We start from the raw sequence: 20445 nt of genomic DNA on the forward strand, positions 1-20445 counted from the left end.
AAATTCAGTAATAACTTACGTTAAAAAAAATATGATGAGGTGTGAGGAAACTACAGTTCCCTTGCAAAAAACTCTATGCCTAAATGTATGCCTTCTGTATTAATGTATTAGATTTTCTCAAACTATTTTAATATTCCCCCCTACAGAAGCTTGATTCCGATGTAACAACTGTAATGTGTTATGCATACCCATTACGTGGTTCTTTTTAAATCAGACGTCTGTCTTACCCATGTTTAACACCATAAGTGTTTTACATTTTTTAAAATTCGTACATATTTTAAGTAGATACTCACTAGTTACTATATCTCCACTTCAATATGGAACACAAAATATTGATAGTCGGTCGTAATATTTCACTTAAACGATTTAAATAGTTTATTTTCTGTGATTATTGTTTCAATAATACCATATTATAATATAGTATACCTATACGACGTATTAATACGCATGTTTTGACGCTATAAAATCATGCGTTAACCTAATACAACATGCACTTGTGTAATACTTTACTAAAATATATTACAATTTTTATTGAGAAATTCATTTAAATATATTCACATCAGGCAGGTTAGGATTTTTTACGGAATCCAAGGCATTCTATTTTTATATGGATCAAAATTATAATTAATGATTCGAGCGGAAGATCTTTGGGACAAAAACGAGGAGATTGGATATAAATATGCTACTGGAAATGGCGTACGCTAAAATGTACACAAAAAATGTTTTTTTTTTTTAACCCGCACGCGGATCAGACGAGCTCCTTATCTCCAGGGTCGGCCGAACGTGGGAAAAGCGGAGAAGTGGACATCACAACGGATGAAAAATATTAATCCAGAAACTTTTTCGCCTTTTTAATGAATGCTTATTATTTTTCGTCCAACTGGCTAAACCAATTATCCAACGCTGCTCTTTCTCGTGCTGCGTGGCTCATACTTTGTTTATGCGCACATCTATATTTTTTTTTTATCAACAAAAACTTAATTATATGTTTTTATCTTGCTGTGTGCAAGTTTTGCGCGATAATTAATGTTCTGTTATCGCTTTGTTCTCATGATTTAAATGTCTAATATACATGAAATTATCGGAAAGGAATTAATAATATAATTGAAATACTATTAAATTTAACAATAACGATTTAAGTTATATGTTTTGTGGTACGCATAGTTTATTAGCATCAAATGTTTCATTCGCTTCTTCGACGTCGATATTATTATTATGGTATTCACTTCTTCGTCTTACACTCATTAAAAATTCAATTACATTTTAACTACACAATTGTATTTCTATCTCGTGGAAAATAATTTACCACCACGAATATACAATTATATTTTGTTCATCAAATGGAAATTACAAAGTCTCTATAACATCGCAAATGTATACAAGGTGATTCACTGGCCACGCTTACACAAGTAAGACCCATTTTATTCTTAAATAATAATGCACATATCAAAATATTCTGATTTATTAGGTGTTAAATAACATAATATCATATTTTCAGATATTTGGATTTGAATACCATAATATTAATTTATGAAATGTCCTATTTTTGGTGCAAACCATTTTTCTAAAATCACATTTTTTTGTTAAAAATCTGAAAATCTTTGAAAATACTAAGTTACATCTAAATTGAAACTCAAACAGTCGATTTCTGGCTTATTAAATTTTACCAATTACGAATAATAAGCTATTAATAATGGTTTTACATAGAATATAAAACAGATATAACTTTTTAGATCAGTAGCTGATCCAGGTGAGGGACAAAGAGGACATTTGCCCCCTCCCTCCTAATATCCGTAGTTTAACTATGTTTTACACTGTGTTTAGCCAATTTTGTAGCTAATTTTAGTAAAATTATTAGCTATTTTATATTCGGAAAATATAACCACATTTGACTTCGGAAACAGCGCTCAGTCATCTACCAAAATGCATAGATCCAACAAGGCTTAACCATGTATATCAATCATTGTTCCGTCACATTTTTACTGCAAAAGATTTATGTTCAGTATATTATTTTTTAGTTTAACAATCAATAAACTTTATACGATATAAAAAATACCATTCTTTGTTTTATAATAAAATATTCACTATATTATTTTTCATATTTTGTTTAATACTTACTGATTTTATATAGTAAATATTTTATGCATTTATAAATAAAATACAACTGGCTCTCTCCGATATTACCTTATAAAGGTAAGAAACTTACAAATATTAATTTAACATACAATATTTTTCTTAAATAAAAATTATGATCCAAAGACCTTCATGTTCTCACTCCCCAATAAAATATTGCATATTATTATTACGATAAAGTGAAAAAAAAGATATATAAAAATAACAAATTAACTTATCAACATAATAATATCATATACATAATAAAAACCAGAATATGACGAAAATTAATACTATTTTATTGTCTCACCTTCGTAATAAATTATACTTAAGTATACCTACTAGGTATTTTAAATATCCTATTAAATTATTATTTTATTGTTTTAACTAATTAAAATCATTGTAGATATACCTAATGAATGTTTACAATGCACCCATAAAAATTTTTTTCAATAATTAAATGCTTTTTTTCACAATTTAAAAGCTTTTTTAACTAATTATTTATTTTATTGCAAAATCTAAGCACTATATATTACACATTTTAATGAAAAATAAGCAAAGTAGTAGTGCTTTTAATGTTATGAACAACCGAGTACCGGATGATTGTGTTGATACTGTTTCGGTCGTTTCAGTTAGTATAATTGTGGCGCCGGGACTTAGATCAATCCACTCTGCTGTTAATATTGATTTTCTAAAAATTAAACATTACATGAATATGCATATTGTATATTGTTGGATATTATATTAGATTGCTAATATTAATGTTTAATGCAACCATCTTCCACAGTGGAATATTCTCTACTTATTTTTACATAATTATTATGTACTAACCCGGTGTCAAAATTCGAGTTTACTGATCCAACCACAACAGTTAGAGATTCACACAAATTTGATATTTTGTCTGATAAACGTACACGCTGTGTATAATTTGTATCCATGTTGATAATTAACGTGTAATTCTCATGTCCTGGTAAAAATCTGGAAAATTGTATAAAATCATTTTTAATACTCGTTTTTTTCTAAAAACTCATACGTTATTATTTATTTATAGGTAAATGTATATAATATTATGTCATATTTATATAAGCAAAAAAAATTAACACTGATAACCGTCATAATTGAAAAGAAGAAAAATGTCAAGACCAAAATGAATACTCTATAGCATTACGGTAGGATTTTCTTTTTTTCTCTCAATCAACCAATTAATAAACGATATATAAAATATAATATGCAAAGTAATAAACAATTTATTTATCTTTCTTCTATAAGCAAACGTTTTGTTGATGACAGAGTGTTATTACTTAAATAGTATAAATGCGATATTAAATTAATTAATATGATATTAATACAATGACGAGACAAGTCAGTTTCATATTATTATTACATTTCAAATAAAAGAAAATTGCTTAGCGTCTTATTAATATTACGATTTATTATTGGATATTTCTTTATATTATTATTCAGACGATCGAATTAGGTATTTTAGTAAATTAATATTTAAAAATGTAAAAATAATAACTGAATTTTATCTAAATATTTTATCCCCTGCATTTTACGGTTAATTGATGATGGACGATAGTAAAAAGTTCAGTGCTCTAAAAATATTGCTGTTATATTATACTTTAAAACTGAAATGATTGGCTTCCTGTTCCTGAATAGAATTTAGTTTTGGTTTTTGTTACTCTCTTGGTACATCGCACATATCTAAATCAACTTGTTTATTAGTAATTCACGTTAAAAACCCGGCTTAGATAATGGTCAGGGGTGTTTATAATTTTGGGTATACTATTTTACTCACTTTAGACAATAGTATCATCACTCATATATATATATATATAAAAACATTATTGCTAAACCAAAAGATTGTTTGCCTAGCTCAGAATCTAAGATACCTGATGGTAGGGGTAGTATGTGGAGGTAGATTCCCACAGGTTGTTTAATATTTTATGTCAACATTTGTATGTAGTTATTATACCCCTTCACAATTACAAACATTTTTACGCCAATGTGCATATAATTAATTAACTACTAGAAAGACATTTCTGCATTGGAATATCAAATTTCAAAATATGTATAATATTAATATATTATAATGTCATTCAAATTAGAAATTTCTCTCTTTTGGGAAAAATATAAGATCTATAATAATAAGTCTTATGGCAGGTCCAATTTAAGAATAACCATTCTACTTTTCACAATCGAGATTGTTGAGAACTTTTTGTAGATGTCATTGCTTTATTTGGTTTAACCATTTTATATTTTAATACACTCTTAAACCTCTTAAACCTATGAGCTACAAACAAACAATTTATTGTATTCATCTTAACAAATATATTTTTAACTTATGACGAAACTAAGAAATCTAGAGAAACAAAAGTTTATATTTATTGGGAGGACGATTTACGAATGAGGACGATTTTAACACCTAAATGCATAATTTGCATGAGACCATTATAAGGAAATTATTGTTCAAATTCCAAGTTTCTATCACCAAGGGAAGTGCATCAAAAAGCGTTACATTTTTTTGTTACGCAATTTTTTGACGACCCATAGACCAAAGACATATTAGTGGCAAAAAACTTCAATAAAATGCTACCTAAAGATATTAATATTAAAAACTATTTTTTTTAAATATTGTCTTATAATAACTTCAAAGTTATATAAAAAAAATAAAATCACTAACGTAAATTGTTGTCGAGATAACACGAATAAGTACATTTTTAGATTAGTTTTGAAGCTAAGCTACATAATAATCATTGGATATTTACCTGTTTAAAACAAACACTTTATCGTTAAAAATTTCAGTCGCCAAACCGCCTTTTTTAAACGTTTCAGTCTGCCGTAATTTCGATACTGATTTGAAAAAGTTCAAATAACTTTTAGGATCGTAGCTTTCAGACTGCACATTTCTCGTGACATAATCTGCGTGTACCGCGACCCATGGTTCATGTGTACCATCAGAGAATCCTAAATAATATAAAGTATTATTTCATTATTAATTCATAAAAAGTGACATAATGTCAAAACTAACAATTTTTTTCATTATCATTATTGTTTGTTATTATAGACAGTCACATCTCTTGATCTATGTATTTCTTACATATTAAGCATAATTATACAATGTGTCCGGTGAAGAAGTGATCGGCCGGCGTCATATTATGACAGTATATACCTTAAAGCAGGGGTCACCAATCAATATTTTTGGAGTGTCACATTGGGAATTTTGAAAATTTTTGGGGGAGGTATAGGTATCTTAAGTTATGGAAGAAACCATTAAAGAATCTAACTTTTCTTTTTTATTCAACCTTTTTTGAAACAAAACTGAACCAACCTAGCACATTTGCTGAGGTACCTTCAACAATTTTCAATTTTTTATCATTATTTTTTTAAGCTATTTTATTATGCTATCATCTTACATGCACAGTCAAACCAGAAATGTACAAATTATTTTTATAAAATTAAAAAAAGTAAAAAAAAAATTATCAAAAATAAGCATTTTTAAAAGGAAATCGCGTGGTAACTTCAAAATAACGCAGTATTTACTACAGTTTTTATTTTTATTTTATTATTCAAAACGATTCTACTATTTTTAATATAATAAAAATAATTTTTATTTTAGATTCTGAGCGAAGCGATGAATGTATTGATTTTACAATGATGTATGTTTTTTTTTTATTTTTGTGTCTGTCATCCCCTTTAGGCCCTTTTCAGTTTTCAATTTTTTTAGTTTTTTTTTCTATAAATATCAATAAAATTTTATCTGTTGAGTAAAAAAGCTTGAAAATTTAATAGAAGGTTATTGTTTCAAAGGCAGATGAAACAAATGGGGCCGGAGAGGTGCAGTGGTCACGCAGTTGACTACGACTCACACAGTCATCGGTTCGATTCATAGCAAAGTGCAAAAAAATTGTGTGGTTCTACGCAACCACCAAAAATCACACTATCATCAAATATACTTGGTAATATCATAGGTTGACTGTGACCGTTTTCGCTCAGAATCGTTTTTCTTATACAATGATAGTATATCATTTAACACCATCCATTACAGTGACCCACTTGTAACCTACTGTACAGCAGAGCGACATCCACTTATCCACCTTCTTTTTTTTTATTTTTTTTATTTTTGTGTCTGTCATCCCCTTTTAGGACAGTAAAAGTGCTTGGATTTTCTTCAACAGTAACTTTTCTGATAGGAAAGTGAATCTAGTTGGTACTTTGCGGGTCAAAAGTAAAAATTTCCCAGTTGTTTTCAAAAGCGACGTGAAAAACAAAAGAAAAATTAAGGAAAAACGGGAATTTTTTCGCAAAATCTGTTTTCGAGAAAATCGATTTTGGTTTTTGGTGTAACTATAAAACAAAAGACCGTAGGGACATGAAATTTTGACTGAATGTTTATAATTACATTTCCTATTCACCATAACATTTTCCAAATATTTAGATTATTAAAAAACGAATGACTGTCGATCCATAACAGTAACCCACTTGTAACCTACTGTACAGCAGAGCGACATCCACTTATCCACCTTTTTTTGGTTTGATTGTATTGTATGATAGTTGATAGTACAATAAAATAGATTCAAGTAAAAAAAACAACAAATGAACAAAATATTTGTATTACATAGGTAACCTATCTCGTAATATATTAGCTCCAATGTATTTTCTTTATTCGATAACTTCTATGAATGACGACATGCAATTATACATTTCGTGTTATATCACAAATATTCTAGATGTTGCTCTAATTATGTGAACTTGGGTGTCCAGACGTCCCAGTTCCTCACGTTAATAGTTTGACCCGGTTTCCGGAATATCTTGGTCATATTATGAGGATTTTGATATGTACCAGAAATTTAAATTATTATAATAATATAAGTTAAGTACTACATTTCATAAATATAAATTCTTGTAAGTAGCATAAAAACCAAAATATCGTTAAAAACTGACGTAGGTACAATGATATTGTTTTTATCTTAAAATTGTATAGTGGGTGTATAGTGGGTTGTATATTCACTGAAATATTAAAGCCAACATTGTAACAACACATTGTTTCTGCTGAATGCAAATTTTATATTTCGTACGTATACTAGGCCGAGACAACACTTATGGGTGTGACTTACACTTTTAAATAATAAACTTATATATGACTACAATGATACATAGACATAAGACGTTTGAAGTCGTAGTGAGTATTTTTGACAAGTTTTGACTATAATAGGTACCTACCAGCGTATTTCGTATCATCCCACTGCATAGGTCCTCTTGCACAATTAGTTTTATCTGGTAAGTTTTCCATTCCAATTTCTCCTCCATACAGAACTATGGATACACCCGGTAGAAATAAAGGCAAAGCGTTCAATCCATCAATTAATTCTTTACCATAAAAAGTAGGAAATCTTGGTTGGTCATGGTTTTGGAGCTAAATTATTATGTTGAATTATGATCAAAATAATATTAAGAACCGTAATAATAAACCATTTAATGTGATATTATATTTTTTAAAAAAACACTATTTTTTTATACCTGGTTATTAAAAATTATTCAAATTTAAAGATTTTTAAATTATTTTTAATATATATAATATATATATATTATTTACTATTATTGTAAACGTATATTATAAGAAGATTCTGGCACTCCTTTAGAACGTGAAGTGAATAAGTTCACGATACAATTAATAGCTTAAAATATAAATATTTCGAAAATTAAAATTAATCATTTACAAATATATAACTAATGACGGTATCAAAAAAGTCCACAAGTCATCCTATACTAAATAGCATTATGAATATAATTATATAGGTTATGTATTTAAAAATAAAAATATAATGTTATATCTTATATGCAATTATTATAATTAGTATTATATATTATAATTTATAATACGAAATACCACTGAATTAAATGTTGCTCCAAATGGCATTTTAGTTATCCAATTTTCTATTTCCCTCTCAAAATCTTTCGGAGTATAATTACTTGAATCATTCATTAAATTAAAATTTGTTGGTATTTCAGCTCCACTAGTGTAATAGTTATATAAAACACTGTGATTGGAATATGATTCAGTCATTATTATCCTGAAAGAAAATCTTAATTAAAATTAAGAAGACATTAGTAACGATTAGACCCTAAATGTAAAATACGTTATTTGTAGCAATAATTAATCATAGCCACATAGGTAGTTTGCAAACTTTAGAATCCATTGCAAATATTGTGTAATGCATATTAAGTTTTTTTATATATTTTTTAAGATTTCTTTAATTAAGGTGGATGCTGTATTCATGTTGACACTCTGTAAAATACCCATCGTACACATTACAAACTTTACGGATTTAGTACACAGTGATAGTGACTTGGTAAAATATTTTTTAACATACGAAAATCATGATTTTAAATATTATTAAAATTTTCAAATTTATAGTTTTTACATAATTTTAATTTATTAAAAAAAAAAATTTCACAATTTAAAATTGATGTATAAAATTCGAATTTTTAAATAGTATTTTATGAGTTATTAGTAGGTATTTAAAGTTTAGATGATCCAAGTGGAGTGGTACATGAGTACACTGTAAAATATTGGTCCACTACTCAACTCATCTAAACGTTAAAGTTTAAATAATATTAATTGATCACCTTGCCCGAATTTTGATTTTTATAGATTGAAATACTCTGAATAACATCTTGCGTGGAAATATAAAAATTAAAAAATATATATTGTCATTCGAAAGATTACGAAAAAACCACATGACAAGGATTAAAAATAGTAAAATATCATTTTTTTCCAGACTTGTTGATTTGTAATGTTTAAAAGAATCGTTTTCAAAAACGTTAGCGTTTTCTGAAATAATGAGTGTATTAAGTAGATTAAATTGATCATCTCGGATATAATTCATTAATATCCTTATTTAATAATATTTTGTATTAGCCTATACTACATGATTTAATTAAAACATATGTCCACATACCCCAATATAAAAATAAATAAATATCAAACTAGAAATAGGTCTAATAAAAAACCTGCTTTAAAACGAGCACTATATAAAATTAATTAGATGATTTCTCAAACCTTGTATGATGATCTTTTTGTTTGAATTCATCTAGTAATAAACGCCATTCTTTAATCAAATCATATACTTCGATTTGATCTCCTGTAAAAATATGATCTAAACTAGAATAATCAAACTCTGGATTATTATTATTTAATTTTGGTTCGTCTTCCATTGATTCGCTTTCGTATACATGTTTTAACGCATCGATTCGAATACCATCAATTCCTAATTCTATCCAATAGTTCAAAATATTCTTCATTTCTTCGTGAACTTTTTTGTTACGAAAGTTTAAATCGGGTAAATTATAAATGAACTGCGTGTAATAAAACTGTTTGCGAGTATTATGCCAAACCCAAGAACTGGCGTTTCCATACATCGTTTGCTAAAAATAATTGAACATTAATTAATAAAACATGTATTGTTGGTAAGTACTAGAGGTAGGCCAAACTGTAACGATGTTTGAAGAATCAAACCAAACTGTATGTAGGTGTTTGGCTTGAGTTAGGTCTAAGTTAAATTTAGATTTTAAAAAGAATATCTGAAAAAAATTGGATATGTAACGAACAAAAAATGTTTTATATTTTGGATTGACATAAAACTAAAAAGTGTGATTCATAATTTAATTCAAAAGCTCGGTTCCACTTCAGTTCGCTATTAAACAGAATGTTTGGTACGAGTTCGGTTTGATGTTAAACATATCGTTGATTCGAGTTCGACGTCACACTATGAATTATTCGGATCGACATACAATTAAAAAGTTAAGTTAGGAACAATATTCTGTTAGTTCAACCCACCTCTATTTAGCTTGTTTATAATTTATGTATTATATTACAACTAGCTGAATTACCCGAAATCGAAACCGAAACCGTGGACTGAAACTCGAGACATTCTACACTAAAATACATAGTATTGCCACTGCACCAACAGGTTAACGCATTTGGTGGTATTTTCTTGGACTCTTAAATTTAGACTAAGTGGTTTGGGTAGTACATTGATCAAAATTCACCAATTTAGTTTAAGAATTTTGAAAAATTATTTCTCGGTGGGTGCCTACGTCATAAAATGAAACTACTACTGGCAAGACGATGATGGACCAGTCAGTCAGTCAGGACAAGACGTTAATTTATATAGGTACATAATAATATATAGATTACCCTTTTTTCAAGTCTAGTGACTTTCCTTTTCTACTGACATATAATTATTCAAATATTTTGGCAAAAAGGAACATCACGCACAAAAAAAAAAACGATTGTCGTTATTTTGAAAATAATAATCCCGGGATGTGTACATTCATCTAGATGAAAATTAAGTTATGGATTTTGAATTTACGTTAATAACAAATTATACCATATCTGTAATAAGCTGGTGTATTTTTACCACATCACTCTATGGGAAAATTTATCCAGAGCCAAAATTAAATTGTCGTAAATTATTTTGTCATAATTTCAAAGAACAGTGACTTTTAGAACTATTACTGTTTATATATTATTTAAGTAGATGATACGTTAACATTTAATTTCAACTATCAAAATTCTACATTTACAAGTGCTAGTCGAGCAAGAAAAAAGTAAGCTCTGGTTGTGAATATTATGTCTCTAACGTAAGTATGCTATATAGTATAATAAGATACAATCCTAATCTAATTACATTTTAAACATTACCCAGTTATTTGGCACGATGGGCGTTATACTGTTATTTTTTAACACTTCCTCTTGATTTTTTGCATCTTTCCAAATATAGTAATCTGCATAATGAGTTTCATTATTGACAGACCTTTTAAACCAAATGTGTTTATCACTGGTATGATTAGGAACAAAGTCCATGATGACTTTTAAATCTATAACATTATTATTTTGTAATATATTTAAATATAACTAAGTTAATAATTATAATGGTTTGAGTTTAGTTCAATAATATATTGTTATATAAAATACATTATTCACATACTTTTTGAATGTGCAGCATTTAAAAGATCTTTTAAATCATCAATTGTACCAAAAATAGGTTGTACTTCTAGATAATTGGTTATGTCGTAGCCACCAGATTCTAAAGGTGATTCGAAAAATGGCGTCAGCCAAATAGCGGTTACTCCTATATCGACGAGGTAATCCAATTTTTGAGTTATACCTGTTAGTGGAAAACGATTTTTTTTAACAAAATTAAAATAAATATCAGTTACAACATTAATTAAAAGTACCTTTAAAATCGCCTGATCCATCACCATCTGAATCTTTGAATGACAACGGGAATATTTCGTAAATTATAGCATTTTGCCACCAATCCAATTCAACGGCTGGTCGTAGTATTACTTTACAATGCATTAATTGTATGCTAGTAATTAACAAAAAAGTCCAACGCATTATTTTATTAGCCATTATACCATCTAAAAACTATACAGTGATTTATTATTATATGGCTGGTGTTACACTTTTACAGTAAAAGTTTGCTTTATAGTGATTTCATCATTACAAGTACTCGTGTTTAAATGGGTAGGCAGTGTTCAAGACTGATTCGGAGTAGAAAATAAAATATATTTGTTTTACTTATCTAAGTTATAAATCCAACCCGTATAAATATAACATACTAACTTAAACATACTGTAGAACTGGATTAAAAGTGAAAAATTTATATTGCCTTGTTAATAGAACTATCGTATACAAATTTTAATAATTGTATCTACTTAATTTGTTACGGTAATTCTCTGCTAAATACTAATAAAACTAATCATAGATTGTCAGTCCACTGCGTGCTCGCTAACACTGAACCAAAAAATTGCATAATACTATATCATAAAATTATAATTAGTGTACTATAAGACAGCATTATTATTTGGTCTCCAAAAGTAGTGAACTAGATATCTTGGCATAGTTCAACTGGAATTACATGCTTCATCTATATTATTATCCTAAATCTTTTTTTTTTTTCATAATACACTTCTAACGTAAGATACAATTTTAGATAGCATTGATAATAATGTAACCTTAATTCATAATAATTAGGTATTGTATTAGATTTTAGATTCTAAGCGGATCTAGTGGTTTTACAATGGTGTTTATTTTTTTATCCTGTATACAAAACGTCTACAAGAAGGATTACTTCGATTTCAACATATAGTATTTTATCTTTTAGAAAATCAGATAAAGATTGTACTTTAGAGAGATCGTTTTTCGATTTTCTCAATAGCCAAGGAAAAAATCACCTACAAATTACGGAAAACCACTAATAACAGGATTTTAATTTCTAACGATTTTTTTATCATCATAGAAACGAATAAAAAATAATAATATTATATCTAATATTAATTCAACTTAGGTACAGGCTATAATAAATAATAACAATATAAAATATCCAGACTGACAAACCGTCTCCGCTGAGAATCGTTTTTCTTATACAATGATATTATATCATTGAATTCAAGTTTAATACAATCCATTAAATATTGACCCACTTGTAACCTACTGTACATCAGAACGACATCCACTTACCCGCTTTTTATATTTTCAAATTTTGTTAAATGTGTGAATGGGTGATTGTAAACTCCGCCAGTATTAAGGTCTTCCTTTCGTAAAACTAAATGATATTTCTATACTAAGTAAACTCAAAAATTCAAAATGAAAAAATAAATGATTGTGTTAGAGAAGGCTATAAATACTAAATAGTTGTAATTTATAACATATAATGTCATAATAATATAATATACCTACATATTTTTTGATTATTAGTTATTTCAATAATTGTCTATCATTATTTTTAACATAATACTGCCCATTGCAATTTGTATGATTTGTTCGAACAATTATTATTTTTATTTTTAAGTTTTTTATATTTTACTTATTTAATAAGGATAATAATATATTATTATAAAATTATGATTTTTCGTTTAATAATAATCTGTATATTATTATATTAATTATATAGTGGATACCTACTGTTACTTGATTCTTTTCACTGAGCTTACATGAACTCAATTTTACCTGATTTTTGTCACTGTCGGAGTTTACATAAACCAAATTTTACCTGTATTATTTTTCTGGCGAAGTCAACACTAAAAAAAGGTTCTCATGGCGGAGTTTACATGTGCCCATTTAACTTCTTTACTATTGGTAAATATTTGGCAATTTTGACTTGCAGTTTGTTCGAAATAAAAAAAAAGCATTTAATTAGATTACATAGACCTCAGAACACAGGTTATTTAAAAATGATTATACCTAAACCTACAATTAGTATAGTTAGTATACATAACCCAACAGTTGGGCCAGTGGTGGTAATTTGAGGAGTTCAAGGTGGGCATTAAACCCTATCTACTTGTAAAAGCAGTCCAAGTGTTGGACCGGTTATTGGTGAAATAATATAACTATCGTTTTCTAATTTTGAGGAGTTATAATATTGTGTAGAAAAAGCTGACCTGACAGCTAAAGAAACTACAGGTACCTCCATTTTTTAAATATGTCCTCGCGTATCAGATCATGACTTAATTAAAATTAATATTATTATTAAAATTATAAAAATTAATTAAAATCATTAAAATTGTATTAAATTAAATTATATTAATGAATGGAAAAGCCTCTGGACTAATTATTACAATAATAACAAGCTCAGATAAATAAAGCGAACAATATTACCATAGCCCAAACCATACGAGATGTTCAGAAGGGACGAGGTTATTCTTGTCCACCTACGAATATGCAACACCGGTATGACACACGGATGGATACCTTATGGCCAAAGAAGACCCTCCCTCATGCACTACTTGCGGAACAATAATTACGGTCAAACACATCCTCCTCGAATGTCGTCACTCATCAGTTCAACGAAATGCGAATCCAACTACCGGAAACCCTATACGAGATACTTTCACCTACAACTCCCGATACGTCTAAGAAAATAATCAAATTCATAAATGAAACTGAACTGCGTCATCTTATTTAAAATGTACAAATCTAATAGCAATAAGTAATTAATGTAATTTAAAAAATGACCTTGCAGTTGATGCCTTTAAAAATTAATAGTAATAATAATAATAAAAAAATATTGTGTAATCACTATAGAAGACTACTATCACGATAATAATTAATATTTACAGTTTTGTATGTAAGATGGGAATTGTATTGAGATGTAAATTAGCTTGCGAGCCGTGCGATCTGTTGCTTTTTGGTTCAGTTATAATATGGACAGTAATCGATAGGTACAAAGCTATTACCAAACCACACGTGGAAAACAAAAATGTATAATATATTAAGATGAACCAGTTGAAAGCAGTGCGTTGGACATCAAGATCAAACGGCAAAAACGGAATTTACGTCTAAATCTACGATTTTTACACAAACATTAAATGATTAAATTTATCAGTAAATTTATAAAATGCCATAAACTCTACTTTACCTGTAATGTACAATTGAATATTATTTATAAAATGTTGTTTTGGTTGTTAAATTATTTATACTTATTGGCTTCCACTGCATAATAATTATAAAACTAAAATATAAAGGTCAAAATGTAATTTATATGAAAACAAAATCTCTCTAATTTTAATTTGTCTATTTAGAATTTTTCATCGAATTTTAGTTTTGAAAAACACATAACTTTACATATAGAGTCATGTTTTAGAACATAACTCATAGGTAGCAGATTGAAATAAACAGTAATTATTAGTATTTTCTTAAAAAAATATAAGTACATACTTTCTCAAACTAAATAAATTTGAGTTGTGTTATTATAAATTTGATTAATGTAAATATGTAATAATGTCAGATATAAATAAGTTTGAAATTCAAAAAAATAAGATATAAAATTGATTTCTTTACATTTATTTTGAAATAAAATACAAATATACAATTAGCATGACAAAATATCTATATTTTAATGTAGTTTCGTTTATTAAACCATTTTTTTGGAGAGAGAGAGAGAGAGAGAAAGATAAATTGTTTTCAATCAAGCAGAAAACAATGGAATCCATAATCTTCGGTAAAAAATACATTTCAAAATACATATAATATAAGGTAAGTATAACCTTATATAGATTTTCACGTTCAAAACCGCTTCTATTGTGTAGATCCACGAGAAAAATAATATTAAAGACATCATAATGAAGATACCATATAGTATTATGTAGAAGTATAGGAAAAATTGCACAAAAGAACAAAATCCAATTATAAAGGAATAAAGGAATTATATGAAATTATATTAAAATTATTATATTGTAACTAAAATTAAACTCAGATAAAATACTCGGAAAAACTATATAACATTTCATTTGTATTGAATATTTTCACATCTAACCCAGCTTCCTTAAAAAAAAATAATAATAATAATAAAATATTTATTATGGCGACAGGATACGGAAACTCAGTATTTGGCACAAGTCTCGCTTCTCTGTCTTCTCCCAGTCCGTATTTTATTATTATTTTCGATCTGAAAACAATGGTGAAACCACGCATATTTAGAAGACTGCATTAACTGTGAACCTAAAAATGTTTACAATATTGTTAGTAAGTAATTTTTTTTTAATGGTTAGTGGCTACATCGAACAATAAATTATGACGAATAATAACGTTTATTGAATATAGCGTAATAAATAATATCACATGATATTTTGTAGTTGTGACCTATTAAATTACAATTTTAAATATTTACTTAAAATTATGTTCATAAATAATATTTAAATACCATTATTTAAATGCTTAAAAGTTAATATGCGTTTATACGACCAAATATCTGATCCAACGTTTTAACTACGGTTGAATCAAGCAATTATATTAAAACTTGGACTAAATATTAGAAAAAACAATTTATTTTTTTTTAAATTTCCAATCATCCAGATTTTGGAAAGGTTTTTTGAAAGACTATTTTTCCAAAACAAAGTATAGGTAACTGAATAAATAGTATCTAACAACAAGTAATATTAAAAACCTCTAAAGGTATAAGTACAATATTAAAACTTTTTCCGATTAAAAATAATTATTTGTCAATCAATATAAATATATAATAAACTACATAAATGAACGATTTTTTGTGTTCCTATATTGAATAATTGATTAATAATATTGGGTTAGTAATATTAAATATTTTTTAAAAAAACAGCTCAGTTCAAAAGAGTTTTTTTATCATAGTATATTTTTTCAAAAAATCATTAAATTCAAATATAATTTAAATGAAATATTAATTTCGTTTTTGTAGAGGTTAAATTTTGTTCATTACTTTTAACTTTTGCATTGCGTTGAATTATATTTTGTATTTAAAAATGTGTATTTTACTACCTAATAGTTTTATAATTAATAAGGAAGAATAAAAAAAGGTCACATTAATTTTGATTTAGTCTAATCGGCTACCTATTAGTATTATTTTATTCAAACCATCGGCCGTAAACTTCGGAGAAACGTTGAAGGGACTTTAGTGTTGGTATAAAGCGTGCCTGTAAACAATAGCTATCTCAATATTAATTAGTTTGTCTGCAGTAATTTCCATTATATCACAAAAATAGTTGTTGCCGATAACAACGCCTAGGCACAGTTTCTGAAAAAAATGCTACGGTTCCAAATATTGTCCACCTCGTCCCAATTAATTTGAAATGTGTTTCGGCGCTATAATATTATAATGTCATGGCAATGTTTTTAATTTTATTTTTTTCCACGGGTTTCCGAAGGAGCCACCCATTTTAACCGGAAGTGAATATTCGTCCTGGGTAAATCGTACGCGGCATTCAAATCCTGTACACGCATGGGCGGGATGGGGTGTTGGCACGGGGATAACGGGGCGGGAGACGTAAAATAAAAACAAATGAGCAATTATTATTCATGGCTCAGGCTTAGGGGAAATCCTTATCCGGTTCACTGCTGGCTGCGCACCACCGGGTGGGCAGAAAGGTCTAGATTTATGTTTGCGGCGTTTTTTCGGTGTCAAATCCTATCCTACGCTTGTAACGTTATGTTATTATAATAATATAATATACGGAATACCAGCGGGCGCATGCGCGCCCGGGATTTATCACGAACGTTCGTTCCACCCGGACTCGGTGTGTATTTATTACACGTCATAATAACTGCGAGTCGTGCACGGCAATTATGTATTTTGCAGACTACAATGTTTTTATATTTTATATAATTGCAATTTACGATAATCACACGTGCAGTGGTTATAATCGTTGGTGAAAATACCGCGGAGAAAACGCACTTGGGTGGTCGAGATACTAACAACGGAACTAATCCTTAATCCCCCCCCAACCCACTTACAAAAGTGCTCGTCTTGAACGCAAGAGTAATATTGACATTTGTCCCATTTTCTGCAGTAGTATTTTTGGATTCTGAGCGGAGCGATGAGTGTATTAGTTTTACAATGACGTGTGTTTTTTTGTGTCTGTGTACACGATAAGTAGCCGAAATAATGCTTAGATTTTCAACTTCAGTATCTTGTTCGATGGGAAAGTGAATATTTTTGGAGCATAATTGGGGAGGTAAAAATTTAAAATTCCCAGTAATTTCAAAAGTGCCGAGAAAAACAAAAAAAAAAAAATTAAGAAAAACCGGGAATTTTGACGCAAAATCGGTTTTCGAGATAATCCATTTTAGTTTTTGGTGTAACTTTAAAACACATGACCGTTGATATATGACATTTTCACTGGTCATATTGTTTATATTACCATTTTTTATATACCATAAAATTTTCAAAAAAATTAACAAATCTTACACATGCACATCATAAACACCGTGGCACTCAACGTGTTAATAAAACATTCGTAATCACGTACGCACCTCACGGGATTTTCCAACCTGAAAATAATATATTGCTTTTATAATTAGTAATTACAAGCGTGTCTCACGGGCATCGCTGGACGGGATGGCTATGATATAATATTATAATATAATCGAACGTGTCCTGACTGATTCGCTGACTTCCATCGTAGATTCTAAACAACCATAAAATTAGGCTTGCAATTTTCACAGTACCTTTCGTACCTAAGTTTGCACTAAGCAAGCATTTTCCAAAATTCGCATTTCAAAGTAGTGCTTGCACAAGTATTTTGAGATTCAAGATTCAAGATAAAAACTTTTAAGTATTGTACGCATCATTGCACCGAATATTAAAATAACGAATCGAACAAAGTTTGAATGATATAGATTCGGCATCTTTAACGGTCAATTAAGTGTACGGGATCGGCTATATAGTTAATAATAATTTTTTTTTTAAACCTATTTATATTATATTGTCTTTGATTTATAGACCAAGTTAGTTTTAATAGAAACATTTCAAAAAAAAAATAATAATTACATAATTAAGTAACATTAAAAAATATAAGCTAATATTGTAATGAGGTGTAATAGATGGTAATACTCACTTGTATGGTTGTATATAAATGAGTAATATTTTATCATAAAAAACTTTGATTTTATTGATAATATTTTAAAATATGTAAACATTATTTATCAAGAAATTTAAAACAAAAACAATTAAATAAACATCGCTGCAGTTTCATTAAACAAACAGTGTTGTAAACAAATCGATTTAAAAATAATTAAATATTTTTATTACGGTACGTTATACTATAGCCTAGCGTATATAGGGTACTAAAATCAAATGACCGAAACTAATATTTATCAGGATTGATGTTGTATGCGAGACTGCAGAAATAATATTATTATTTATTTCCATGGTAAAAAAATATGCAAGAAGACTTTTTTTAAAACTTGACGGTTCTTATACATAATTAGATTTTAATATTTTTACGTGGAATCGATTTAATAATTAGTATTAATTCATCAAAGTCAGGGTGGTATTTTTTAGTTTTTATTTTTTTAGATTAATGAATTCGAAGCGGATACAATAGAAAAATACAATATGCACCTACTTAATAGAAAAGTACATACAAAATAAATAGTTGTGAAAAATGTTTGCACTTAAGGCTTTATATTTTTCAATAACATTAAAAACTAACTCACTGGTTTCAAAAGGTACAGCGCATCGTACATAGTAAACTGTAAAACGTTACAATTATTTATTCTTTAAAGATAAAACATAATAATATTATACTTTATGTTTAATAACATAATATTATTAATATTATTGTATCCGCACAACTGCTCGAGTTTAATTAATTTTTTTCTGTGTAGGTACCACGACGGTGAAAGACGAAATTGCTATGTTTTTATTGTTATGAGGTATCATATTAATATTATTACAATATCATGTTGAGTCGATGAAAACTGCTGTATTATTATAAATACTGCCAAACAATATTACAAGTTTATCGACGGTTGCTATTCGCTTACCGGTCACGTGCTACAGACTTTGGTTACTAAGACACGTTCGGGTGGAAACGAAATATGTAAACAATACGACGTGACGTGACACCGACGTAATGGAGTTGGTTAAACAGTGATAATTTGTTCATCCGTCGAATGCGTGTCGTAAATCATACGAACCAGCGGATATTGTTAACTTGATTACAATGGATACCGTAAGATAATATGAGCGTATTAGTGCGTTTCATTGTACGTCTTGATTTTTAAACCACACCATTTTGATATTTCCATTTATTCAAATTCCTCGGTTTGGAATATTTTTCACAGTGTGCAATATTATTGAAAATGTGTATATGAATAAATATAATATAAACCGGATGATCCATTTAACGCGTTAAATATCTCATAAATTACCTAATAACGTTTAAAAAAAAAAAAAAAAAATGTTTTTTTTTATGTAATTTTAAAACATGCATTTTTAATTCCTTAATCCAGACCAGATAGGTTAGGCTATATTATATTACCGTTTAGAGTACTTCAACATATAAAAAATTCAAATCTTGGACGAGTTGTTTAAAATTAATATGAACGTGTAGAATGTAGATAAATATCTTCACTTTAAATACATATAACTTATAAATTACTTGTCAGAAATTAGATTTTTATTAATCGAATACTCTGAATGATATTTTTATACGGAATACTTTGATACAGAATTTAAAATTAAAAATAACGACAAAAAATAGAAACATTATTGTTTTGTAACGACTTAAAAAATTTTTTTTTTTATTGGGTAACCCGCGGCAACATAGGCCATTGGGTGTGGGGGAGGGCACTGTAGGTTTTTTTTATATTGGGTAGGTTGGTACACGTGTGTGTTGTGTTTTGGCAGAATTTCTAATGGGACACCCGTAGGTTTCTGCCGTGCCCCGGGTGGGGGGATGGCGGCACTTGTTCTCCGGACACCGTGACTTGCACGGAGAAAAATGCCGCCCAGTGGTCGAGGATCGAACTCGGACCGGCTGTGCCGAATCCGTCGGGTTAGACCGCTC

General features: G+C 28.4%; 1 protein-coding gene across 1 annotated transcript; it reads right to left on the bottom strand.

Annotated features, from left to right (window-relative positions):
• Window positions 1-2428: 2428 nt before the first annotated feature.
• LOC132939299 (maltase 1-like) lies at window positions 2429-11639 on the bottom strand. The gene is made up of 9 exons (XM_061006390.1): window positions 11356-11639; window positions 11106-11285; window positions 10820-10995; window positions 9176-9540; window positions 8003-8186; window positions 7336-7528; window positions 4881-5079; window positions 2944-3090; window positions 2429-2803 (listed from the first exon to the last, which is right to left on the bottom strand). The coding sequence occupies exons 1-9, from the start codon at window positions 11531-11533 to the stop codon at window positions 2638-2640; spliced, it is 1788 nt and encodes a 595-aa protein (XP_060862373.1). The 5' UTR covers window positions 11534-11639; the 3' UTR covers window positions 2429-2637.
• Between the last annotated feature and the right edge of the window lie 8806 nt (window positions 11640-20445).

The sequence above is a fragment of the Metopolophium dirhodum genome, chromosome 2, assembly GCF_019925205.1.
Source record: "Metopolophium dirhodum isolate CAU chromosome 2, ASM1992520v1, whole genome shotgun sequence".
NCBI classification, from domain to species: Eukaryota; Metazoa; Arthropoda; class Insecta; order Hemiptera; family Aphididae; genus Metopolophium; species Metopolophium dirhodum.

Bases quoted from the DNA above. Each gene is read 5' to 3' on its own strand.
- LOC132939299 (XM_061006390.1), bottom strand. From the start codon at position 11,533: ATGGCTAATAAAATAATGCGTTGGACTTTTTTGTTAATTACTAGCATA. The intron at 11,286-11,355 runs GTACTTTTAATT...TTCCACTAACAG, and splicing joins TGGATCAGGCGATTTTAAAG to GTATAACTCAAAAATTGGAT. The intron at 2,804-2,943 runs GTTAGTACATAA...TTTAATTTTTAG, and splicing joins AACTCGAATTTTGACACCGG to AAAATCAATATTAACAGCAG.